Genomic DNA, 27,956 nt, shown 5'->3' with positions numbered 1-27,956 from the left:
CGGCCTATGACATTAGTACTACCTTGCTTGCTTTTGCCACAGTCTTTCTATTTCTATTTGTTAGGTCTTGTATTTGTTATCTTCTCAAGGTTTTCCTCTTTTTTTTCCTCGTCCTATTCTGCTATCTCAGGCTCTGCCACATCTATATCAGACTTTTTTGTCTTTCTTATTGACAATTGTTAAGTCTGGGGTGTTACGTTGCAGGTGCTTGTCTTTGAATTCTGAAGTCCCAGAGCAGTTTAATTTTATCATTTTCTATGACTTTCTCTATTTTATGATCCCACCAGTTTTTGCTTACAGGCAAATGATATTTTTTGCAGATCTTCCAATGCGCCATTGTTGCTACTTTGTCATGCCGCTGCTTGTAATCAGTTTGTGCAATCTTCTTGCAACAGCTTACCAAGTGGTCCACTGTTTCTTCAGCTTCTTTGCATAGGCGGCACTTACTGTCTGTTGCTGTCTTCTCAATTTTGACTTTATATGCATTTGTCCTTAAGGCTTGGTCTTGTGCAGCCAGAATTAGTCCCTTGGTCTCTTTCTTCAATTTCCTGCTCTTAGCCATTGCCAGGTCTTCTTATTATATGCTTTCCCAGCCATTTTTTTAATATATTGGCCATGTAGTGCTTTGTCTTCCCATGCCTCTATTCTGTTCTTCATTTGGTCTTTCTTGTAGGCCAGTTTGGTCTCTCCAGTAGTCAGTAAGCCTTCCTGATATACTAATTTCAGTGCATCTTCCTCATTGTTCTTCAGATATTCTTCCAAAGCCATTTTTTCTTCTTCAGCCATCTGATGTACTTGTAGCATTCCACGCCCACCTATTCGCCTTGGTAGATAAAAGTCTGTCAATGTCACTGCGTGGATGAAGGGCATGATTCATTGTCATTATTTTTCTGGTTATTATATTATTTTATTATTATTATTATTATTATTATTATTATCGATCAGCGCACAGTCAGCCAGATGTTCAGACTGGATTTGGCATTTTGTCTACCTATCGAGTCCTTACCCAGGACCTGGGATAGGCAGATGTGGATGTTTGATGGTATTACAGATATCATCGCAGGATGGAAGCAGTTCCTAGTAAGGCCGCCTTTTGCAATTGATTAATAGCGAATTTGTCAATCCAATGGTGTTCAAGTGGTGCTCCAGTTGTTTTGGGATTGCACCCAAGGAGCCTATTACTATTGGTACTACCCTTGCTTGCTTTTGCCACAGTCTTTCTATTTCTATTTGTAGGTCTTTGTATTTTGTTATCTACTCCAGTTCTTTCTCTTCTATTCTGCTGTCTCCAGGCACTGCCACGTCCACTATCCAGACTTTTTTGTCTTTCTTATCGACAGTTGTTAAGTCTGGGGTGTTATGTTGCAGGTGCTTGTCTGTTTGAATTCTGAAGTCCCAGAGCAGTTTAATTTTTTCATTTTCTATGACTTTCTCTATTTTATGATCCCACCAGTTTTTGCTTACAGGCAAATGATATTTTTTGCAAATCTTCCAATGCACCATTGTTGCTACTTTGTCATGCCGCTGCTTGTAGTCAGTCTGTGCAATCTTCTTGCAACAGCTTACCAGGTGGTCCACTGTTTCTTCAGCTTCTTTGCATAGGCGGCACTTACTGTCTGTTGCTGTCTTCTCAATTTTGACTTTCTATGCATTTGTCCTTAAGGCTTGGTCTTGTGCAGCCAGAATTAGTCCCTCGGTCTCTTTCTTCAATTTTCCTGCTCTTAGCCATTGCCAGGTCTTGTGATTATCTGCTTTCCCAGCTATTTTTTTAATGTATTGGCCATGTAGTGCTTTGTTTTCCCATGCCTCTATTCTGTTCTTCATTTGGTCTTTCTTGTAGGCCAGTTTGGTCTCTCCAGTAGTTAGTAAGCCTTCCTGATATACTAATTTCAGTGCATCTTCATCATTGTTCTTCAGCTATTCTTCCAAAGCCATTTTTTCTTCTTCAACCATCTGATGTACTTGTAGCATTCCACGCCCACCTATTTGCCTTGGTAGATAAGTCTGTCAATGTCACTGCATGGATGAAGGGCATGATTCATTGTCATTATTTTTCTGGTTATTATTATTATTATTATTATTATTATTATATTATTATTATTATTATTGATCATCGCACAGTCAGCCAGATGTTCAGACTGGATTTGGCATTTTGTCTATCTATCGAGTCCTTACCCAGGACCTGGGATAGGCAGATGTGGATGTTTGATGGTATTACAGATATCATCGCAGGGTGTAACCAGTTCCTAGTAAGGCCGCCTTTTGCAATTGACTAATAGCGAATTTGTCAATGCCAATGGTGTTCAAATGGTGCTCCAGTTGTTTTGGGACTGTACCCAAGGCGCCTATGACTATTGGTACTACCCTTGCTTGCTTTTGCCACAGTCTTTCTATTTCTATTTGTAGGTCTTTGTATTTTGTTATCTTCTCCAGTTCTTTCTCGTCTATTCTGCTATCTGCAGGCACTGCCACATCCACTATCCAGACTTTTTTGTCTTTCTTATCGACAATTGTTAAGTCTGGAGTGTTATGTTGCAGGTGCTTGTCTGTTTGAATTCTGAAGACTCAGAGCAGTTTAATTTTATCATTTTCTATGACTTTCTCTATTTTATGATCCCACCAGTTTTTGCTTACAGGCAAATGATATTTTTTGCAGATCTTCCAATGCACCATTGTTGGTACTTTGTCATGCCACTGCTTGTATTATTATTATTATTATTATTATTATTATTATTATTATTGATCATCGCACAGTCAGCCAGATGTTCAGACTGGATTTGGCATTTTGTCTACCTATCGAGTCCTTACCCAAGACCTGGGATAGGCAGATGTGGATGTTTGATGGTATTACAGATATCGTCGCAGAATGGAAGCAGTTCCTAATAAGGCCGCCTTTTGCAATTGACTAATAGCGAATTTGTCAATGCCAATTGTGTTCAAGTGGTGCTCCAGTTGTTTTGGTATTGCACCCAAGGAGCCTATGACTATTGGTACTACCCTTGCTTGCTTTTACCACAGTCTTTCTATTTCTATTTGTAGGTCTTTGTATTTTGTTATCTTCTCCAGTTCTTTCTCTTCTATTCTGCTATCTCCAGGCACTGCAACGTCTACTATCCAGACTTTTTTGTCTTTCTTATCGACAATTGTTAAGTCTGGGGTGTTATGTGGCAGGTGCTTGTCTGTTTGAATTCTGAAGTCCCAGAGCAGTTTTTTATTATTATTATTATTATTATTATTATTATTATTATTATTATTATTATTATTATTATTTTAAAGTGAGTTGGAGCCTGACAAATTTAAATTGGGAAGATTAGTTGGGTTTTTAGATGAGGTGCCATTCCACAACTGGATGGAGGCTGATTTTCTTTTTCTTCCTGTCCTTCCTCAGAAAATCCGTTCCAAAGTGGAACTAGAAGTCCGTAATCTCCCAGAGGAATTATCCCTCTCATTTAATGCCACCTGCCTGAATAATGAAGTCATTCCTGGAGTTAAATCTTGTGTTGGACTCAAGATCGGCGATACAGTGAGTTATGGGGGCCCCATTTTAAGGCAAAAATAATCGTAGAGAGTTGCAATTAAAGCTACAATTAAGATGATGGTTTCCCATCACTTTTAAAAGGAAAGTCACATTTTACTATCGGTACAGCAAACATGCTATAGGTTTAAATATTAACCCCACAACAGCTCTGATAAATATTTATTAAAAGCTTTGCTCTAAGGTATTTTTTTAAAGGAACTTTTCCTGAATAGAATATACATCTTTCCATTATCAAGTTGGGTTTTGTCTCTATTCCCTGAGTCACCAATCTGAAAATTACCACTTGATATCAATCCTATTTTAGCAAATGTCTTCTTGAAAAAGGGGCCTTCATTATTTTGAAATGTCCAGCTATGACCCTCAATTAATTGTAATTACATTTGGAAACATAAATTCCTGCAATGGATAGGTAGATTTTCTGGTCAAAAAAGTTGCTCTCTGCATTTTAACAAAAAACCAACACAAAATTTGTGTTTTTTAGTATCTTCATCCAGATGATTAGGCAGCAAATGTGTCACTATAATGTACTGCTATAACAAGAAGCACCATTTCAACTCTTGCAGTCACACAAAATACACACAAGGAAGAAGCAAAAAATAGAGATAAGTGCCAAGGAATCATGGATCAAAAAGACCTCAATTATAGGACAGTACTTTTTTTATTACAACAATTACAATAAACCTGTTTCCTTCTTTCTTTATGAACAACCTGTTTGTAAAGAACCAATAATACTTTGACATTTCTGAAGTTTTTCAAGAAGACACACAAGGCAACTTTTTAAATTCAGAGATTTGAGAGGAGCACAATTAGACCCACAATATATTTATTTCTGGAAAAGTTGTATATAAAATGGACCTCGAATCTGGGCAATTTAAAACATACTTTCAATGTTTGTTCGTGCCTTTGTCTCCTCTCCTTTACACTCAAGGCGGCTTAAAGTAATATGTACCATATATTCCGGCATATAGGGCGACCCGGTGTATAAGATGACCCCTGAGTTCGATGCCGGGTCGCAAGACGATCGACGCTGAGTCGCATGCCTAGAAAGTCGTCTTATACGCCGGAAACTACCAGTATTTCCGGCGTATAAGACGATCGACGCCAAGTCACATGCCTAGAAAGTCATCTTATACACCGGAAACTACATTATTTCCGGCATATAAGACGATCGACGCCAAGTTGCATGCCTAGAAAGTTGTCTTATATGCCAGAAACTACCTTATTTCCAGCGTATAAGATGACTCAGCATATAAGACAACCCCCAAGTTTGGAGGCTGTTTCAACACTCTCAAAAGTCGTTATATACGGAATATACGGTAGCTACTTTAGCTTTAAAGCAGTCTCTCTCTTCTCCTGACACAATTGTTATTGGAGAGAGAATGTAGAGTGTTTCATTGACAATGAGGTTGGTGATGTGCCAATGTCCAACTGTGATCTGCCTAGCTCCTGTTGGCTACTTTAGGCTGCCTTCTATGCACCCCTCATGGCCATTTTGGGCATGGGCAGCCAAATAATCTATTTCCACAAAGACTCTTGTCTGTGTAGTGGTCAAAGCTAAAATGAATAAACATTGGTTGTTTGAATGAGCTATATGAATCTTAAATTCCTTGGCATGTTGTCTCCTCTTCCAAGGGTGAATGCACACTTTAAGAGTCCAATCTCTTCCTGTTGAAGAGGTTGATTATGCTAGAGAAAAGACATTCACTTGTGTCACTAGCATCTCCTTCAGTATGTGGCTTTTGCCTTGGGACACCTGTGGGACACAAAGTGAGAGGAAAAGGTTGCTGTGGGCAGATAGTGAAGAGAAAATTATTATCTGCAAATTCAGAAATTCTGTACATTGTCTCTGTCTGAACTATGCTAGACAAGAATAGCAGTAGCAGAAGGTGGCTACAGCAGAAGAAAAATCAAGATTTCATATTACCCGGCACACATTTATTCCCTAATTTTTATAGATTGAAGTGAGTAATGGGAATAAATGCAACAGTATGTTCCCATTTGGACATAGAATGTGCTGCAGTCCTGTGGTGTGGACTTATCAGGTCACCTGGGAACAGTTTGATCCTGTTGGACCCAAGGAAATGGATAGGGTACTCAAGGCAGTAAACATGACCGTGAACTAGATCCATGCCCCCTCCTGGCTGGTTCATGGTTACCTGGAAGGTGACATATGGCTGAGTCCTAATGATGGTTAATTAATTCTTGAAGGAGGGGTTTTGCCAGCAGTTTTTAAAGCAGTTGTGGTGTGTCCTCTCTTTAAGAAGCTGTCACCTACCATCATACTAGATACTTTTCATTCAATCTCTCATCTTTCCCTCTTTTTAGAGAAAATAGTTGAGAAGGTGGAGGGTCTGCAGCTGCTGAGAATCCTGAATAAAATGAACTATCTGGACCCCTTTCAGTCAAGTTTCAAGCCCAGATATGGGACAGAAACATTGGTCATGTTTTTGGATTATTTCTGGCAGGAGCAGGATAGGGATCGTGTGTCCATAGTTACTCTTTTTGACATTTCAGCAGTTTTTATATCATTAGTCATGATATCTTTTGGAGTCAGTTTAGGGACCTAGAAGTGTGGGGGCATGGTTTTGTGCTGGTTCATTTCCTTCCTCTGTGGCCAGTCCCAATTTTAGTTGGTTGTGAGCAAGAGGTCTAGTTCTGTGGGATGCCACAGGGCTCAAGACTCTCTCTGCTCTTGCTTAGCATCTAACATGAAGTTGCTGGATGAGGTCATCCATCACTATGGGATGAGTATCAACACTATGCAAATCATACCAGTTGTACATCCACATCTCAGGTGAATTAAATGATACTGTGGATGTTTTTTGCAGTGCCCAGAGACTCTGGGAGTCTGGATCGGGGAGTTCTGGATGAGGAACAATTAGCATCAATTGAATCCCAATAAGATGGAGTGGCTATGTGGGGCTGCTTCTCTGTATCTGATGGTTTATCATCTTTGGTCTTGGAAGGGGTTGTGCTGCCACATATGGAGCCAGTGAGTAATTTGGGGGTCCCTTAGAATTCACCATTGGACTCATGAATCCTGCTCAAGGAGCAGGTAGCAATCATGGCTAGGAAGCCCTTCTCTCAGTCACTCATATCTTGGTCATTTCTCACATGGGCTACTGCAAAGGTGTTCTATATGGGACAGATAGTTGAAGAGTAGCTGGAAGCTGCAGCTGGTGCAGAATATGGCCACACTAGCAATTTTGCACACTCTGAAGATTGTACATATAATAACTTTGCTGCATATGCTGCATTGGGTGCCAGTTTGGTTCTGGGTCCAATTCAAAATATTGAATTTAAAGCCCTTCATGGCATGGAACCAGACTATCTAAGAAACTGTGCTGTTCCAATTACATTAATCCATCTCACCCAGTCAGGCAGGGAAGGCATGTATGGACAGTGCTGGTTAAAGAATTTCCATTGGCAACATCTAAGAAAAAATCCTTCTCTGCTGCTGCCCCCACCTCTTGGCCTTCTGAAAGGGCCTTAAAACCCGGCTCTGATTGGCCTGGGCCTCCAACGAGAGTGTTCCATACTGGAGGTGGCTAGTGGATTAAGAAGAAGATTCATCTCTACTCCATTGTATACTGGTTCCTACTTTAGCTAATTTTTGTTAATTTAAAATTTAATATTCCACCTTTTAATGTTTGTATCACATTGTAAATATCTAGAATTCGTTTGATAGTGAGATGGACAGTAAATACATTTAATTAATTAATATCTTGCTCCCAGTAATGAGGTTGGCCCCTACTCTTTTGGCATTCTGGAAGAGACAGAATTGGCTCTGTTAATCAATGCAAGGATTAAAAAATAGCAGGCAAACGTGGGGTTGGTTGCTAGCCTAAGGATGCTCCCTCCACCTTTTAAATTGCCTTTTAAACTTTGTTTTTATTTTGTTCTGTACTTGGCTTTAATTTTGCTTTTAATTATGTCACTTTTAATTGGTTTTATGGTTTGTATTTGTAAACAACCCAGAGTCACTTGGATAGTGAGATGGGTGGTGTCTAAATTTACAAAATAAAATAAATCAATGGTTACTAAAGGAATAGAAATATTTAACTGGGTTTTTATGTTATTTTTTTGCTGTCCACTACATAAGGCTTCGCTAAAGCCAGTTTCCTCATTATCTCAGCCCAGCTTGTTTATGATCTTGGAGATCAACTTAGGAAAAAAAATGAAAAAGAAATTGAAAATGATTTGAGGAAGGGTTGTGAAGATGAACAACAGTTGAACATTTTTCTTCCATCTACAAATTTCCCCCCTGAAATTAATGAATATATCTCTCCCTTTTTATTAGTACTAGGTTAATTAAAGACAAACCTGTGGAGATATCCATATAGTTTTCTTTGCAATTGTGTGGAATTGTTTCTTGAGGATTTGTTGTTGTTTCTGAACTTTACTGTACTGCCTGCAGCCCTGGATTTCTTAGTGGTCTCTCATTAAAATACTGTGCAAGTTTAATCCAAGCTGATACGTTCTATTGCCTGCTGCAGGTACATCGGCATTACAAGGAAGCTCTCCCCATGCTGATTTTGCAACCAGTAACTCTACCAAACAATTATACATTATTCTGATTGCTTTTTCTCTCTCTTTCTCTGTGTATGCATCTAAACTGAATGTGACATATTTAGGATATTTCCTTAACCTGAGCAATTCTTCCTTTTAAACCTCTCTCCAGGTGAGCTTCAGTGTGGAAGCGAAGGTCCGCGGTTGTCCAAAGAACCAGAAGAACTCTTTCACCATTAAGCCAGTGGGCTTTGAAGACAGCCTGACTGTCCTGTTGAACTTTAACTGTGACTGTGTTTGCCAGAATTACTCTGAACCTTACAGCAATCACTGTAACAATGGGAATGGCACTTTTGAATGTGGGATGTGCCGTTGCCACCCAGGCCGGCTGGGTTCCCAGTGCGAGTGCTCTGAGGAAGAATATGGCCCCTCCCACCAAGACAATTGCAGCCCAGGTCAGGGACAACCACTTTGCAGCCAGCGGGGAGAATGTATCTGTGGCCAATGTGTTTGCTACAGCAGTGACTTTGGCAGGATATCAGGCAAATACTGTGAATGTGATGACTTCTCCTGTGTTCGCTACAAAGGAGAATTATGCTCAGGTGAGTGGTATCAGCCTGAGGGAGTGGGATGGCCTTCTAAGAGCTGTACATACCTGCAAAGAAGAACAATTATTCCAGGGAGTGCACCTCCCCTTTCTGTCTCCATTCTTAAAAAAAAAAAACTAGAAAGTTTAAATACAATAATAATATAACAATATAATCTTTAAATATAATAATTTATCATTAAAGATAAGATAGCATAAAGGAGAAAAATATTACACATTTCCAATACATAGACACTCACATTTTTATTAAGGAACAGCAATCTCTCACAGCATCCTCAGCAGCTAATATAACCAATTCATAACAAGTCCTGAGAGGGATAATTCAGCAACATTTGGAGAATTAAAGTGCTTTATTTCTGGGGTATATTTCAGGTGTTTTATGGCATAATCACATGTGGTTTGAAAAATAAGGGAAGGTGTTATCTTGTTATTTCTCTATTTTTGTCTAGGCTGTGAGTAAGTGCAGGAGTATAAATATATCACAGATTATTCATTCTCCTTCTGGCTAAAGGTTAACTCATATATTTAATTACCATTGGGATTGTAAACATACAGATGCAAAGTTATTTATGTTTGCCAGAGCAAGCTGGAATAACTATAAACACATATAATTTGTCAAGCTTGTGCTTTACTAAAACTGTTGGATCAAGAACTGAAAAATCTGTTCTTTAGGAAAGAATTAAATCAAAACCTTGGTATAGTAAGCAAAAAGCATTTGTATTTGCATGCCTCCAAAAGCAAGCTAAAACTTGCTGCTTAGGAAAAAATACAGTTAAACACTTTCGTACAATATAACCATTAACCTGGTGATCCAGATAGGACTCAATTCACTTTTATGAAAGAAGAAAAAAGTATTAGAAGCAGCTATCTGTATGGAACTCATGACTGCTGTGTGTATGTGACTCAGTGTTAAAGGAGACGATTGCTGTGATTTGATTATGAGAAGTGGAAGAATTGTACTTGCTTGTGTCTAGAACAACAACTCATTCAATTCCAGGGAAGTTTCTGTATGTGCTACAAAATACAACTATTGTGCAATGTGGAATGTCAGGATGATCCTCAAATACTGATAAAACAGGCTGGCCAGGTACTCATCACAGAACTTAATCGCTGTGTTTTTTTCTAAAAACTTATTGTACTGTTATATTGTTCTGTTCAGTGGCCACCAGGATAGTTAGAATTAATCTGGGTTGCAATATTCTCATTTGGCCTAATTTTCCACTTGAGAAACACAGATATGGCTGCTTCTGCTTAATAATAAACAGCCAGGACGCAACTGGAGGGCACAGTTTTGTACACAGTAATTTCAGGATTTCAACTTGGTACTACAAAGGGAAGGAAAGTAGTTGCTTTTCTCAAGAACTCTTTGTGCAACCATTTCTAACTTGCTCTGAGAAAGATGCTACAGGGCACTAGTTGTCATAGAAATATGATAAAAAAAATGAATGTGGGGTTCTTAATGCTCTCAGGACTTGTTTGTTTTCCTGCAAACATTTAATTACCAAACTAGATAACATCACCAGTACTAGTAGGAAGTGAAATTTGCTCAAAACTGAATGTGGATTCTGAATAGTTTTCCCATATCCCTTATTGGTCCCGCTGTTACTGTATACTTCTAAGAGTAATCTGACATTCAGATGAAGATGTTCCTCAACAAGGAATTGGAAAGATTTCCCTAACATATTATATTTCTTTGTGACATGGGACTTTAATTAATGTTGTGTATGAAATGAGATAGCTTGCAAATTAATTCTGAGATGTGGAGTTTAGCATGAAGATCCAAAATCTAATCGGACATCTGTAAGTGTTCCAAGAACCATTTCTATTTTTGTTGTTCTACTTACTCCAACCCTCCCCTTCAATACCCTTTGATGAAGCCATTACTTGTTTTTTCCCAGACAAATAATTATTTCTTAGCTATGTGACAAATTCACAAACTGTTTCCTAATATTGTATATATTTTCCTGGTATTGCTAGAGATTTTGTTCCAGCCAGCCCCTTATTCAGCTCATCATCCCCATGATTCACTGGAATTTCTCATCGACTAGTCTTCATTATCATTCATTCTCTGCTGTCTGTCAGCCTATTTGTCTGTATGTCTCTCCCTCCCTCCCTCTGTTCATGAATTTAGAAGGTAGGTCAATACAATAGAAAAATACTTCCGCTGGTTATTTCAATGGCAGCTTTTTTTGAGGCTTCTAAGCTTTTCTCTCATAAGGCAATAACCATCAGATTCTAATGACTTCACTGCTCCAGTAGTTTCAAGGGTCAGTGCACATCTGAACAAAGTGTATGCAAGGAGAAGTCCTAGTTATTTGGCTATGTTGAAGTAAAGTATTAAGAGCAGAAACTTTGTTGCCTATAGCTTTCCTTATCCTAGAACAGTGTGCTGGCTGATGAATTCTGGGATTTGAAGTCTGCACATTTTAAAATTGCTGAGGAAGTTATGAAACACTGTTCTAGAGACACAATCTGCACTATCTACAATGATTAATTTAACAATTATATTTCAACCTTTCTGGGATGGTATCAGAACTGTTAAAAGAATGTACCATTAGAAGATGTTTTGGTGGGTAGAAGTTGACAGTCATATCTTGTGGTCTGGTGAGTCTCGAGTGAGGCAAAAAGGTTTCCCCTACACATTTGAGAATCTGACTTTTCAGCCTTTTTGTATTTTTAATTAATTGTGCATATATACATACAGTATGACTCAGATCTAACTACATGCATAAAATGATGAGGAGTTGGTAAAATACCGGAAATCTTTCTCCAGATCCCTGGGGAAACTTGTTTGGTCCTGCTTAGAATGTCTGAAGGGAATCCCTACAGGCTTTGAAGCCAATCTTTGGAAGGAAGAAGCCTTGAGCTCTTTGGAGAAATTGGGGAGAAATTGCCTATAATAAAATAATACAAAGTATGAAAACTTTCTGATTATTAACATTTGAATGACAAAAAGGGGTCAGAAAAAAAGAACCACTTCCCTAAAATCAGCCAGTGATCTCCAGAAAGTATGTTATCCTGTTTAACTTTTGTATTTGCTTTCCATGTGTTTGGGGAGAGAGGTTGAGAAGGTAGAAGGGGACTGGCAACTTAATGCTAAAATTGACATCTTAGCATTAAAAATAAAGACCTATTTTCATACGATTGTTTGCCTGTAGGACATGGGAAATGCATCTGTGGGGACTGTGCCTGCAACCCTGACTGGACTGGAACATATTGTAACTGTACAACTCGGACAGACACCTGCATGTCCAGCAATGGGCTGGTGTGCAGTGGGCAAGGCCGAGGATACTGTGCCTGTGGGAAATGTGTCTGTACTCAGCCTGGCTCTTTCGGAGATACCTGTGAGAAGTGCCCAACCTGCCCTGATGCCTGCACCATCAAAAAGTGAGTGACAAATTCCTATTTGGTTTCATAAGAAAGAAACCAGTTCTTGGGGGTCTGAACCTTAGGATTTACTTTCATTCCTGAATCTCGGGGTAATTATTTACAATCCTAGGTAAATGGTACCTGCATTCCGCAGGAAAGTAATTGATCTTTATTCAGGCCCAAAAGCTGACTACTCTTGACCTAATTTCAAGATTAGCTCTCTGAACTAAATTTCAAAAACATTTTCCAACCTTGGGCTTCTGGCCAAATGATCTTGATCCCCTCAGCAGCAAAGAACAGTAAGGAGGCTGCCCGTGATGTGGCCTATCGTCCTCAGAAGATGACCCCAAGGGTTGCCACACATAAATCAAAGATTTTCCTTACGTTTGGCACAAGTTTGTCCTCAAGTTCTAGTCCCAAGCTTTCAGATGTATTATATCTTAGCTGTTATGCTGCTTTTCTCTAACATCAGGTCTGAAACTCAGGATATTTAGAACTACTAATGGTTTGGGTATTCAGACTCAGGGAATGCACAATAGAGTCAAAACCTCTTCACTTTTTTTCTCTCTCCACTGACAGTTCAAACTCAGGAAGGGAGAAATCCAGTGGCAGTGTTATAAGTAATGATGCATGGCCAGCAAAATTCCTTGAAATTCAAATTATCACATGTCCTATAGCTGCAAAGTCCTAAATATTCTGCATTGTCTGATGAGATGTGTGTTACAAGCCTGTTTCTTGTTTTAGTGTGTGTGCTGCTGAAGTGAGCACAGAAAACTTCTTTCTGATCTTTTAGCAATAATCCTTTTCAGAATCAGGAACACTGACGCATCCACACGTTAGTAATATCAGCATTTAATAAGATCAAGTACCTTCCTAGGATAACCATTATAGGTTAAAATGGCAGTCGATAAACCTCTTTGAAGATTGCATCTGATTTTCAAGGATATACTGTATTGACACATGGAATCTGTAGGATCTTGCTGCTTTTGTCAAAATGAGGAAAGCAATGTTCAAAGTTAGGTACCATGTGTGCAAAAAAACCCCACGGACTTTGCATTGCAATGATGCAATACTATTTTCATTCTGTACCTCTTCTTCTTCCTTTAAATTTGGCAATAATGAGGGTTAAATGCAATTTAACCAGGCAATAGGTTAAATGCATAATAACAAGTGATGACCAGTTGTGAAGACTTTTAACTTTTTCCATAACGTGACTGAGCAAATAAAATGAATTCCTGTCATTGTCTCCAAAATCTGCATTTAAGGAAATTGTGGTGGTGCTCGTAGAATATTTGTCAAAAATTGGACAACAAGTTGCTGATTAATGGTGTATCAATTTGCCCTAAAACTGACCTGTTCTGCTAAAAGATTGTGTTCACACCTCTCCCTAAATTTGAAGTATGAGTGCCTGGGATGAAGCTCACTGCCTGTACTTGACAGGCCAATGGGAATAAAATCTGTAGGGTCATCCCTCAGATCTTTTTAAAACAATGACTGCTATTTCCAAATCATCAGGAATCTGGCCATGCTTGTGAATGTCAATATTTGTGAACAGCAAGGACAAATTGGAGTGCACTTTCTGAATTGTTTTTTATCTGCTCAAATCGGGTTAGATCTTATCCCAGGAGCCTTCCAATGTCTTAACAATCTTAATCAGATTCCTAGCCTGTGATGACATTACTAGTGGCCACTCAGGTAAGTTGTCTAAATCCTACCAGGAACATTCATAACTCAATATCTCCTCCTTGTAGAATTAACTGAAATTGCTTGCCGCCCATCTCACTGTAAAACGACTATATAACAGTGAAACTGTCTTTGTCACCCATAACTCAGATTTTCTATAGTGAAGTATTAAAATAGGCCTGGTAATTTTATCTGAGTGTCTGAAAAAGTTCTGTGCCAATTGTGTTTCATAATATTTCTTTCCTAGCAGTAAAGCAATTTTTTAAAATAGCTTTTTGTTTTACTGAAGAAGATTCTGAGCAGGTAGAACATTATTCTTGTGTTCTTTCCACATGCATAACAAGCTATGGTGACCATATTTTCTTGGCAAAAAATAAAGGGGAAAAAAAACAAAAAGGGGGCAAATCTCAAAGAATCAAAATTTTAAACTGTTTCTTTATAATTATGCTTTACAAAGGAAAATTCTGGAGTAAAGCCAAGAAAAAATATATAAAATGCATATTGTAATAAAGTATCTAATCTCAGACAGTATAGATAAATATTTTTAAAAGACAGCTCAATTTCTATATTTTTCACCTGAGTGTGAAAGGATGTGCATTGTGGTTTCTACAATGTAAGTTAAATGATAAAAATAAAGAAAAAACGTTAATTTTTGGGGAGAGGGAATGATATGAGGTCACTATAATTACAGCTGGCAAAAAGCTTTTTTTTTTTGGCTTTTCTGTTTTTGCTCAACACACAGTTTAGAGTAAATTAATGTGGACTAGCAATGTTAGGTTAAATAGGTTAAACGGTTTTTTGGTGGTTTGGGTTTTTTTTTTTTGGTTTGGTAATCCTTACACTGTCTTGCTACATATGGAAACAGGAAGTTCTGCTGAAAGCAAAGAAAGATAGGAAGTTTTGGAAATGTCCTGAAATAATACAGTCTGCAATTACTTTGTCCACATGGAGGAACAATTGTTGCTTTCTGCTGGAAAAAAAATATAAAGTTGATAAAAGATTTCATCATTAACCTGACTCCCATGGTTCAAATTGTCTGGTTTTTAAAGGGATCACTGTCTGAAGTAAACAGTGCTCTCTCTCTCTCTCTCTCTCTCTCTCTCCCCCTCTCCCTCCCCCTCTCCCTCTTGCCCATCTTCTAATCAGCTCTGGATTATAAACTCTTCTGTTTTAAACTCTTCATATCCCTATTGTCACTCTCTACAAAGCTGTACGGAGTTCAAATTAACTTTTATCTTTTCCATTTTCTATTTCTACTCTATCAGAGTCTTTACTATTCAGTCACTTTTTCTACGGTGATTATTTCTGGCTAGTTTACTTTTATTCCCGGGCGTTTTGGTTTCTGTTTATTCTGTTTAAACAATCTGTTTATTCTGTCTGTTCATTCTGTGGCCAAGACTCTCAAGCTCTAAAATAGAAACCTTGTCCCTCTCCCTTCCCCTCTCCCTTGCTTGATAGGCAGCTGGGCCTTCCTGAGGCTGGGGGAGGAGAGGAGAAGAGGTGAGCAGTGGCAGCCCATCCCTCTTCCATCAGTCCATGATTTTGTTACTTTTATTGATCAAAGTGTGTGTGTGGGGGGGATGTTTGCATAAATGAAATTATTATCAAAGTTTATTTCAGTAATGTTGCTGCTTGTATGATACAGAACCTTTCCTGATGGTAAGTATAAGATCTTCATAGTGCATCTCTAGACTGGACGTTTAAATTCAGAAAGTTTAAATCCATATGTTACATGTGTCAGTTGTAATTTAAACAGACATTGGCTTGTTTGCTGGACCTGTGGCTGCAGCAGTGCACTTCAGTAGGCACACTGGTAACCTGGTGCTCTTGTGCTCATTCTCATTTTGGCTAGGATTGTCTGTTAGGCTTTATTGCTCCATGCATGCAGATCTGTTCTCCAAATAATTACTGCTTTAATGCCTTACTATCATATCTACTGGCCTTTCATAGGACTTGAGCTGGCTGAATAACCAGTCAAATTGTATGAGAAATGGGGTCTGATCACATCACCTGATTCTTACTTGGTTTTCCCATCCCTTAATTATGGCTGCTGAATCAGAATCATTATCTTGTGGCCACTTGTAGGCATGTATTCTTTTTTTTTTAATGTCTGTTTATCCTCTGGATGAATCTGAATGCTCATTATTTTCTGTTCTATTTCCTGCTCCATATCTGTCTGCCCTATGTCAAGATCTCCATTGGATTGCATTGGGATATTATCTGCTCTTTTTAACTGATAGGAAGCCATATCCTGCATGCTGATTCACAGTTTTAATAATCATTGAATGTTGTCACTTATTTATTTCTTTTCTTGTTGCTACAAAATTTTTAGAATGCTTTTGTTGCAGTTGCAACTAGAGTCAGCATAGTTTTTAGTGCCTCTATTCATGAAGATTTTTTATTATTGTTCCTGTTCAAAGTGGGAAAGAATTTTGAGAGTGGATTTTCATCTGTTTCTTTTGCTTCTTTTTACTCCTCCCTTGAGGATGACTATAACCCATATCTTAACTCAACCTGATAAGATATCATTTCCCATTTCATATGTCATCTCCACCGTTTTCATGCTTCAGTAAAAGAAAGTATATAGTTATCTGCCAATCTCCTTAGGAAACAAACAACCTCAATGGTAGAGCAGGACATTTAAAAGTTAATACAATTATTTAATAGACTCTATGGGAAGCCAAGGCATTCCTCTCGGATAACCATGGTAAATTTGGCATCTTCACCATCCCAGTCCAGTAGTGCAAACTGTTCAAGAATAAAAAAGTTGCAACTCATTTGTCATTCTAAATGAAACAGTTCCTTTGTTCTGAGTGGTTCAGAGCATCTGGTTCTGAGCTTTCTGTGCTGTAATTCTTTTTTGAATTTGGTAGCCATTCTTTATGTGGCTATTGCTTGTATTTCCCATCTTCATTTCAATACACTGCTTCTCTCCCAGATTTTGCAATGATAAAACTAAATAGATGCTACCTCACCAGAAAAAAACACCAAAATGAGGCAAATAAGTCAAGTGTGGCAGGAACTCTACTCTATATTTTTATTACTGTTGAATTAGATATCACAATTTTTAAATTGGATTATTTTCAATAATTCTGACCAAGAGCCTAGGAATCATGGAACAACAACAATAACAATTTGAACTATATATATGATGCACATTTAGAGGTAATACCTTAACTGTACTATAACTACATCTAACCATACTGAGAAAGAGAGAAAATGTGGCTACTGTTGTGCAAATGCTATTAGAATGTAACACAGAGATTTCTTGTGTTCTTTCGAAAAGTTCTTTAACCAGGTTTGATTGGGTCACCCTTCAAATAAAGAGTGCATCCTCATTAAAATAAAATGGAACCAGGAAACTAACAGGTAACAGAGTAAGACATCATAGAGTTGTGAGAGGAGGAGGAGTAAATCTAGGCTAGAGAGAAGACATCACATTCCTGGTTTTATAGGGATGGGACATGGCAGCAATAATCACTATATCTCCCTGTCTCCTTGCTCATGACTCTTTCTTTTGCACAGGGAATGTGTGGAATGCAAGAAGTTTGAGAGAGGAATCCTGATAGATCAAAACACCTGCAACCGCAATTGCCGGGATGAAATTGAATTGGTTCAGGAACTTGGTATGTAAGAGTTATGGTGGGATTTTTTTTTTTTTGCAAGAATTGTTTTTTCTCCTAAACTCCTCTTCCTCCTCCTCCCTGTTCTGACTTAGAAACTTTCCAGATGATTCATTTGCTAAGTTATCACTGAGAACATTTAGATCTCCAATGACAGCCAAGTGACTAATCTGTGAATATTGCCTGCTTGAGGTACAGGTAGTCCTCAACTTACAGTCATTTGATTAGTGACTGTTCAAAGTTACAATGATGCTGAAAAAGTGAGTTATGACCAGTCTTAGGGCTTACAACTGACCCAGTGTTCTCATGACAACATGATCACAATTCAGGTACTTGGCAAGTGGCATGTATTTATGGGGGTTGCAGTGTCCCAAGATCACATGACTGCTATTTTGGACCTTCCCAACTAGCTTCCAACAAGCAAAGTCAATGGAGGGAAGGGAGGCACATTTGCTTAACAACCAAATTATTTGTTTAATCACCATGGCAAAATAGAGTTGTAAAATCAGGCATGGTCACATGAGAACTCACTTAAAAACTACATCACTTAACAATGGAAGTTTTATCCCAATTGTGGTTGTATTCTGAGGATTATATGTAGTGTTGAACATAGATTCAGTACCATCTACCCAAACAATAAACCATGCATGTGCCAGGCTTCTGTTTTATCTGGACTGGAAGCAGTTAATCTCAGAGAATTTATCATTATAGACAATTAAGGTTTTAACACAAGAATTCAAGAAGAACTCTCTTTTAAATGAGACACCTATAAATAGACAAACTATCTAAGCAGAGTTCGGTCTGTTTCCCTTTGCTTTTTTACATAATAAAGGAAGAAGTTTGTCTTTTTTTATGAAGGAGGGGCATTTTCCAGTAGTTGGCAACTACTGTTTTCTTTATTAATATTAGAAAACTCTCACCAGCATGTCTTTCTTCCTTGTTCATAATCAAGGAAAAATAGAACAGTAATGTCACATCAATTCCCCATAGAGATATTAAATTGCATCAGAAATAAGGATTTTTAAAATGATCTTATAGTCTTTTATTTTTGGACTTCATAGCTAGTTTAAGAGTCATTATTCCATCAGTTCCCACCTCTAAAACTTATTCAGAAGGATAGCATAATATATAGTACCAGAGATCACTGAAAACTGAGCAGACTCAACAGGAGTTATTATTTAAAAAAAAAAATCAAAAGATTTATAAAACTGCCTTTCTCATAATTTGTGACCTCTGGGTGACAAACAAAAGATATTTCTTTTAAAAAGAGAATAAATACAATGATAACCTGTCCCAAACCAACAGAATAAAAAATGTAAGCCCCTAATGGAGGCCCACAGTAAAAATATGCACACATGTAACAGAACAGGTTCATCTACCATCCTGGCCCAAATGCATAGGAGAGACAGGTCTTTACAGATCTACCAAAGGCCAAAAGACACATTACTATTAGAACTCTGGGTGAAGCTCATTCCAAAGATCAGATGCCACAACAGGGAAGGCATGCTCTCCTAGGTCAGAGAGGGAACCAGAGCATGCCAACCCTATGTAGCCTTATGAGATGGGCAAAGTTGACTGCGAGAGATGGCTCCCCAAGTTATTTATTTATCTGATTGATTAATAGGCTGCCTGACTCTCAGAACAACTTTATCTGAATAATGTCTGGAATAGACCTCATGGCTTTGCATGTGCTTCCTACTCCCTCCATCCCTAGCAATAAGTTGGTCACTATCCAGTAATATGTGAAACAATAAGGGTGAAGAAATTCTAAGTTTCACTGTTTCCATTGCCCTGAAGCTATCAATAAAGGCTTTTCTCTGTGCTTAGCTGAATTCACTCTCAGTGAGCATGGGAGGGGGGGGGGAATGTACTTTCAGACTTGCAAGATTCTGTTAATATAGCTTTACAATAAAATACAATTAGCTCATCTGACTGTATGTTTCCTGTCTGGTCTGCCCCTCAAAGGTGCCAGTGGCTGATGCCATACCCAAAACTAGGTGGGCACATTTCAGAGAAGACCCAGGCTCCCCATGTCCAACAAACAAATCTTTGTAGAACATACAAAGTTGGCTGCCTTCTGTGATTAAGTTGTGAATGGGTTAGGCTTTATTGCAGGCTGACTTGGCATTAAAAAGCAGCAGCAGAAACCAGAACCACCTACAACCCAATGACTGAATACCAGGGCAATGCATAGGAGGCTGGAACATGGAACTGGCACCCATCCAAATACATTTGTTGTTATCTTCCAACAAAAGGTTATTCATTAAGACAATTCCAGCAACTTCCATGCTAGAATCCAGCCTGAAACCAACTGGTAATGGATCCAGATAAATGGTCTAGTCTACAAGAAAATGCCTGATAAGTTTACTAAAAATAAAACAGTACACATTAGCTGATAAAAATAAAGGGAGGATGTTTCAAGAAGTAAATTTACAGGCATTTTAACTGCCTGCTGGAAGCAGTCAATCAGTCTCCTTCAGCTACATGTAATTAGTCAAGAAAGGTTTTAAAAGTAAGGAATTAGGCCACAGTGCTGTAGCAACCAAGAATAAAATAAATAACCCCACAGAGGGTGAAATGTTTATGTTCTGGACATATTCTTGGATGAAATAAATAATGATGTTATATTTTGCTTGTGCCAGACATGCACAATTTTTTTCTTCAGATATGTCAATGCCCACTTATTGAAGGTTTCTTAATAATGCCTTACTCTATCTACCCAGAGTAAGGCCAGAATTATTGAGAAAACGCTATTAGAAAATATTACTGTGTAAGAAGGAAAGGATGTTGGTGAAGCATTCACGATTATTGTCACTGGAAAGTAGACTATAGAATGAATATAATTTCCTGGGAATTTTGATCTACTCTTAACTTTTTTCATTTTTAGTCTGCATTTTGGAAAACCAGAAAGCTATCCTAGCTTTGCAGAACACAAGAAGAAATTCAGGCTGTTCCTATTAAGTCAGCTTCATATTTTGTAGCAACACTGATGTTAGTACCAACCATGTCAACTGTTCCAATAGCCCACAGGAATGCATTGGATTTAATTGGCCTATGGGTGAAGCATCCTAATGGGCCCATTGCCTCAGGAGAAGTGAATGATGGCTGAAGATCTGCAACTTGAGAAGGGATTTTAAAAAATTATTCTGTATTTTCACGCTTCTTTTGAGAGTAGCAGATACAAAATGTGATGTGCCACATGGATCAATGATAATGGACACATGTCTGACAAAATAGTCTTTACATAGGTGGTGAGATTTGTCAGAGTCACCCTGTTTTTTAACATCCCTAGTGACATCTCTAAATGCTAACAATTTCTTGAATAGTGTCAGGGAACTAATGTTCTTTCCTTTGTCCTCTTGTGCAGGAGACAAGGGGAAAGATGCTGTGAACTGTACATACAAGGATGAGGATGATTGTGTAGTGTACTTCCAATATTATGAGGACTCCAGTGGCAAATCTATCCTCTATGTTATTGAGGAACCAGGTAAGGGTCAAGGGCCACTAAAATAAGTCTTCATTTTGGATGACCAGTTGATACTTTGCAGGATAAAAAATGCTAGGTGTTCCATATTAATTTGGAATGTATGAGAGATGATCATAATTATAGTGACAAGGTGAGTTTCTTAAATTCATATTTAGAGGTACCTTATTTGAGAACAGTATATGGTTATGGAAAAACCCAGATTCTGAGACATGGGATGAAATACTTTGCTTTTCATGTTTCAATTATTTTTTTGGCAAAGTACATAATCATATGAGAGCAATATAGGAATGGTTCATGAATTAATATATGCAGAATAAAAGGATTAGGAAGAGACAGAACCAATCATTCTTAACTGTAGCCAATCAATTCAGAAAGAGATCATTGCTAGAATTTTTTGGGAAAAAATATTTCTCCTTAGTCTAGGACGTCAAGGTAAGTTAATGGCATTCCTCAACCTGAACTCATACTGAAAAAAACCTTAATTATTGGATGTTTAAAACAAAATTTACCTAAGCAGTACGTCTGATTTAAATAATTCATAAAGATGGCAGGATTCTGTATTTCTTATTGCAACATTTTTTAGTTCACTATATTAGTGAATATAGTTCTGACTAAAGAGCAGTGATTCAATCTGGCAACTTTCAGTTCAGCATTAAAAATATTATCTGTCATTCATGGATTTAAGCAGGCTGCTGGATTTGTCTGCTTTGATATTTGACTTAAGTGACTAAATGCGAGTCCTGTCTCTACTTGCTGAGAGATGAGCAAACAAGACCACAAGACACTGACTATGCCATAAACCCCAATAAGGCAATATTTCTTTCTGCGTGCTTGCCAGCATGAAGGGGCACTAGAAACCTTCAAAGAGAGTGTTCTAAACCCAAAGAGGGTAATAAAGCTCTCATTAGTTGCCAGAAGCATGCAATAAATGATATACCCTCACCACAGGGTGTTAACTTGGCCGATGACTCAGACTGCACTTAAAAGGTTGACAACAATGGAGTCTCGGGGCAGATTTTGAAGGAGCTTAGCCAGACCTCCTTGGACAGCAATTTGAATCCAGCTAATACCTCATGGGAAACCATAAAAGCTGCCACGCTTCCTATCACAGCCTAGAGCCTTTAATCCCTCTCTTCTCCTTAAGCGAATATTAAAAAGAATGATGTAATTAGGAGAATAGGAGATATTTCAGCAACTAGAAAAAAATCTGGAAATGAAATGATGGAAGAAATTGATCTGTCAAAACTTGTTTGACAGGATGCAAATTGTTGGGACCTGCAACCTTCCTGGGTCATTGAAAGTGTATGATTTTTCCCAACTCCGCTTTAAATTCTCACAGGAACTATGTGCTGCTATCATCTTGGACATATTTTTTTTCTATTGTTTTATTGACTTGGCTGTCAGAAGGAGTTTGCTATTATCAAAATTGGAAGTTTTCTCCAACTATGTTTTGAGGATCGGATCAAAGATATGCTTTCTTTTGTCAAACTACTCTATAATGGTCCCTTTAGGCTGAAGAGCAGATGGCTCTAGAATAACATTTTTGGGGAAAAAAGATTTTAAAACTAATGTACTTAAATTGTACATCTTATAGTGGCTACCTCCTGAATAATTGTGCAGCTATTATTCCTATTAGTCGCCACTTAGCATGAAGGAAGGTCTGACATGTAAGCTGAACACAAAGAATTTTTATAAATGATTCATTCTTGCTACGAAACATCCATCTTTCCACCATAACAATTATGTGTCAGGTATTCATGGCACAAATTAGAGAACAAGTGCTGCAAAAAGATGCTTGCAAAATAACTCTTCTGGTTGTTTCTGACTAGTTATACTGTATGCTCCTAAATCAAACAGTAATCTTTGATTGCTGCCCCTTAGTAGAGATTTCCTTTGGCAAAGCAGCTTGATCAAATGCATGGATGAATGTCTTTTTAAATGGACTCCAGAAGATGGTAGAGGACAGGAAGACCTGGAGGAACATTGCCCATGGGGTCACAAGGGGTCGGACACAACATTGCAACTAACAACAACAACAGCAGCAAAAGTTAAGAATTTAATGGTTGGAGTGGTAATTTATAACTTTGCAGTTCTGTTTTATGATGTTTTCTACAGATTGTCCCAAGGGACCTGATGTCTTGGTAGTTCTCCTTTCAGTAACTGGAGCCATCTTACTTATTGGCTTGGCTGCTTTGCTCATCTGGAAACTGCTTATTACCATCCATGACCGACGAGAATTTGCCAAATTTGAAGAAGAGCGAGCCAGGGCTAGATGGGACACGGTAAGAAATATTATAATGGTGTGAGGGGACAGAAAGAGCAAATATTTTGCTTCATCCTAAGAGGAGGGGAGGTTGCAATGACTTATTGTTTTATTTCCCTGACATAACAACCTATTGTTGACTCTGAATCATCCATATTACAATATATATATCAGTTTTATAATGTGTGTTGTTGAGAGTGTGTTGTTAGCATTCTCCCAATAGTATGTTCTTAATTAAAAAAAACCTGATGCCTGAATGTCATTTCATCGGCATTTTCCTGCCCTCTCCTTTGCTTTATGGGTTAATGGTTGTGCAGAAATGATTATGAAAACACACACACACACACACACACACTGGAGAAATATCTTTTTCTATATCTTCCTAGGAGATATACAATTTCATCATAGACTTATATGCCTACTGCAATTTCTTAAATAATCCTGGAATCCACTCACCTGTTAAAGAATCCTACTTTGAGTTTTGAGGATGCCTTGGCAACTGTTAAATCAGTTGCCAAGTATACATGCATCACCATGTATCTATTAAGTAACAGATACAATTATTCTTCTCGATATTTTTACACTCTGTTTTGTCTTTTAGGCCAACAATCCCCTGTACAAAGGAGCTACTTCCACCTTCACCAACATTACATATCGTGGGAATTCATGAGATTACAGTCTTCCAAGGTCTTCTCCATTCATGTTTACAGAACTGTCTCTGTTACGGGTGTGAGAGATTTAAACAAACAAACAAAAAAAAAACAGCCATTGCTCAAGAGCCTTCACTGTTCTGCTGTCACAAGAAAATATCTGCAGTGTGATTCTTCCAAGACTCTCTTTTTTACCTCAGCTCGCCCAGGGCTATGGCCTGGACACATATACCGAAGAAGAAAGCAGGACTTGCTCTTCAGTATGAACAGCACTGCATAAATCCAGGGTTAAAAAAAGATTCTATCTGAACAAGGAGTCATAATTATTTAGCTTTATAATCTAACTCAGATGTGAACTAGTGAAATTTGGGGTAGAGGAGCTTTGAAAGATTCATGTTATCTAAGCCTATTACAAGCTGAACCCAAAGTCCTTCACCCAGGCAGAGTTTCAGATGGTTACTGGTGCTGCTGGTGCTGCTGCTACTGCCCCTTTCCTTTAACTTTCCAAACATACAAGGCATTGGTTGGGTTGGTCAAGGGAGCAGTGTGCTGCACACTGCTGTCCAACATGAATAGTTCAAGGAAGCAAGGGAGATCCTTTCTTCAAAAATCCTTGCTCCTAATAAAGTTAGCTTAGGGGAATGGAGTACAGGAAAGGAGTTCATTCTGAGGCTTAGGAACCTGTCCAGTTCTATTTTACTGTCATTGCAATTGCAAACTTGAACTTCCAAATGAATTCAGAAATAAGGCATGTTCTATTGGAGGCTTAAAGAAAAATACATTTTGAAATCCAACATTTTACATACTACATCAGAATTCCAATATTTTTAGACTATTCTTTTTGTTATATTTATCCCAAGATTATAATATAATAAATTCCTTGCTTTTAATTTTTAGAAGGAAAGAGTTCCTAGAGTGTATAGATGATTTGCTTTCTCTAGTGAAAAAAAGCACTCAGCATTAATCTCTTTTGTATGCTGACTTCACATATTTCTAGGCCTCTAGCTCAGATTATATTCCTTCTAGATAATATTTCACATAACATTTGTATCTTGGTAGGTTTACACATGATAACAAGTTCTAGTGTAGAATTTTTGTTATTGGCTTAGCATCATGTACAAATCCATTCACTGTATTGATATTGTATATAAACTGGCCTCTGGCCATTTAACTTTTCTATAGAAATAGCACGAGTTGCACTAGATGATGCCCAAAGGGCCTTTCACACCTTATAGCCTATGCTTCTGGTCAACAAACCATAATTTTAAAATCCTTACTGCAATATGTGGACTTCAGCACCTGTGCATGAGTATATACTTGATCTTCTTGGGGGAGGTTGAAGAAGAAAATGTAGGTCAGCCATAGAACATATGCTTTACATACCAGAAGTCCCATGTTTAATCCCCAGCATATCAGTCTAGAAATCTATTGTCCAGCAAGAGTGAGCCCTTTGAACATTGCTGCCTACAAGTACAGTGCAAGGTAACTACATAAATTCATATCATTCACCATGTAAACCCAGAAATCTCCTTATCAGTAAATGACATAATAGGTAGGATTTGCCACTTGCTTAACAATGCTTCACCCAAAACTTTGGGATAGGTTCTTCTCAGGTCCTGCTTTTCACTCAGGGAATCAATGCTCATCTAGGTGACTGTCCTATATGACCAGAAAACTCTCCCTCAAGTTTTCTGAAGCAGGGGGGACTTGCTGAAACAACCTGATTAAATTCTTGAGATCTTTTGTATCATAGTCTCTAATGTAGGTAAAGAATGGAAGATGTTTGGCAGGATGAAGAATTGTCATATCTGACTTTCAACAGTTCTTTCCATCCTGTGGCTTTTTCCATCTAGAGACTTAATTGCCATATCTAAACTTGGGAGCAGAATAATATAATACATGCCTTTCCTTTCTCTTTTGTTTTCTGCAACTGCATTAGCACCTTCACTGCTCTAACACTTCCTATAGATATATGTGGCATCTATAGATCTCTCTGCTGAAGAGTAGCACCTTTCCATTAGAAATAGCTGCTTCCGTAATTAAGAAAATGATATTTCATTCTCCTACTAATAAGTGTTGAAAACAAATGTTACTAGAAATACTAGAAAGATTTTCGTAAAAAGATTTTTTTTTCTTAAGATTTTCTCTGGAATGGTGATTTGCACTGAACCAACTTTGAGGTATTCCTTTTATTATTTTCCCCAGTCATTCTTCTAGTTCCCTTATCCCAAAGTCAATGTATTTTCATTTCCAAAATTGTTGAATCCTAACTATGTTGGTTAAAAAAAGGGGGGGGGAAGAGGCCAAGAAGTGAGGCTACTCTTTCCTGAACTGAGATCATAATGAAGGGCAGAATTATTTTGAATAATGTTGGTTAAAAGTAAGGCCAATGTGGCCTTTTGTATAAGTAAAAGAGTGCCTGTGGCACATATAAATAAAGAGTCTCACTAATGTATTTGACTTGTTTAATTAATCTTTCTCAATTTTATTTTTATTGTATTTGCTTTTACTTCATTGTAGTATTTACTTTTACTTTATTGTAAAATGATAGAAGTTCTATTTTAGTTCAGGTAAAATATAAAAACTATATAAATCATGGAGGGAAATGAATTAAATAATACAAACACTAACACAGAAAATAGCACAGCACATTCAATATGAAATCATCATTAATAGCAGTAGTCAATTACTTCTAAGGTTCCTGGTTCTGCCATCATCAAAAAGACCCCCCCCCTTTTTTTTGGTAACCATTTAAGAGGAAATTGAATGATTGCCTCTGCTGAACATTTCAGAGTCAAAGTAGGATAATACCTGAAGAGATGTTCCTTTGAGTGACCTGTCCCCAAGTCATTTGTGTGTCATAGACTGTACCCCTATTTTAAATTAGGCCTGAAACTGGTCTGGTAGGCTGTTGGCCGAATACTCTTGGATTGGTGAACCCCAATGGTCTATTGTGAACTATCTAAATTTTCCAAATCATTTTCCAAAGGAACTATTTCTCTAATTCATTACAGTAATCCAGGTGGGAGGTTATCAGTAAAGGAACATGGGGCTGACCTTGGGGATGGAGTGAGAACCATGGGCGTGGTGCAATAGGGAGTCAGCTGTTAAAGAGGGACTGAAGGAAGCATGAGAAACAAAATCTAAATATACCTTGCTTTTGTTCATTATAAAAATGTGACAGAGAAAATTGAACAGGCTTTCAAGATTCTCTCATAATCTACAAAAACAAGGCAGTATTTCTGGAATTCCTGTGATCTGATCTATTTCGAAGTGCAGACATCAATCTTGAAAAAACTTTTTCATTTTCTTTATATTCCATCTTGTGCTAACAACAACAAAAATCATGATGGGATTAGTTTGTCCCGCAGGCTTCCTTCTACCTCTGGACTTGTTCAAGCATATGTTAACATCTTATACCTTCCCCCATTCCCTCTCCACCACCTCAGATTTTTCCCAAGATGAGTTCTAAATTTCTTTACCAGAGCATGAATAATGGCTATAAGATACCTCTGTCAGAGTAAGGTCAGCTTAAGCATTCAACAAGGCCTCTTAATTTTCTGGTGCTAATTTTGTGTTAGCATCCCATATGTACCCCCTTCCAGAATAGAGTGGACACTACTGAGTTGAACTGATGAGCCACACATAGGCAATATCTCTGCCTTGTGTGGATTGAGCTTCAATTTAGCCTTCTTCCCCTCTATTATCTCTCTAGAACAGGGGTCTCCAAACTTGGCAACTTTAAGACTTGTGGACTTCAATTCCCAGAATTGTTCAGGCAGTGTGGCTGGCTGTGAAATTCTGGGACTTGAAGTCCACAGGTCTTAAAGTTGCTAAGTTTGAAGACCTTTGCTCTAGAACAGTGGTTCTCAACCTTTTTAATGCTGCGACCCCCAACCGGTCGTAAGTCGAGGACTAAACTGGTCGTACGTTGAGGACTAAATCGGTCATAAGTCAAGGACTACCCAACCGGTCATAAGTCAAGGACTTTCCCTGCCTGGGAGCGCCGCGCATGCGTGGTGCTGCCCCCTGCGCCGGCCGAGAAGGAGCAGGCCGACCACCGGCTGGGCCACCAGCTGGCCCAGCCCAAGGGAGGTAAGGCACCCACCGGAAAAGGGGAAAAAAGGCGGACAGCCTTGGTTGGCGACCCCCGTGAAATGGTCGATCGACCCCAAATGGGGTCGCGACCCATATGTTGAGAACCGCTGCTCTAGAACATTGACTGCT

General features: G+C 38.2%; 1 protein-coding gene across 1 annotated transcript in view; it reads left to right on the top strand.

Annotated features, from left to right (window-relative positions):
• ITGB3 (integrin subunit beta 3) overlaps nucleotides 1-26,184 on the top strand; it is a 96,744-nt gene extending 70,560 nt beyond the window's left edge. Inside the window, exons 9-15 of the mRNA XM_039331457.1 lie at nucleotides 3,389-3,523; nucleotides 8,220-8,649; nucleotides 11,813-12,041; nucleotides 17,232-17,332; nucleotides 20,697-20,816; nucleotides 22,932-23,098; nucleotides 23,681-26,184. Coding sequence (XP_039187391.1) covers nucleotides 3,389-3,523; nucleotides 8,220-8,649; nucleotides 11,813-12,041; nucleotides 17,232-17,332; nucleotides 20,697-20,816; nucleotides 22,932-23,098; nucleotides 23,681-23,749 — 1,251 coding nt within the window. The 3' untranslated portion in view covers nucleotides 23,750-26,184. The remainder of the gene's footprint in view (nucleotides 1-3,388; nucleotides 3,524-8,219; nucleotides 8,650-11,812; nucleotides 12,042-17,231; nucleotides 17,333-20,696; nucleotides 20,817-22,931; nucleotides 23,099-23,680) is intronic.
• The last annotated feature ends 1,772 nt before the right edge of the window (nucleotides 26,185-27,956 follow it).

Source organism: Crotalus tigris, unplaced genomic scaffold (assembly GCF_016545835.1).
Source record: "Crotalus tigris isolate CLP2741 ecotype Arizona unplaced genomic scaffold, ASM1654583v1 scf7180000024437.13266115, whole genome shotgun sequence".
NCBI lineage: Eukaryota > Metazoa > Chordata > Lepidosauria > Squamata > Viperidae > Crotalus > Crotalus tigris.
Note: the sequence above shows the minus strand (reverse complement) of the source record. Positions and strands in the feature narration are given on the sequence as shown.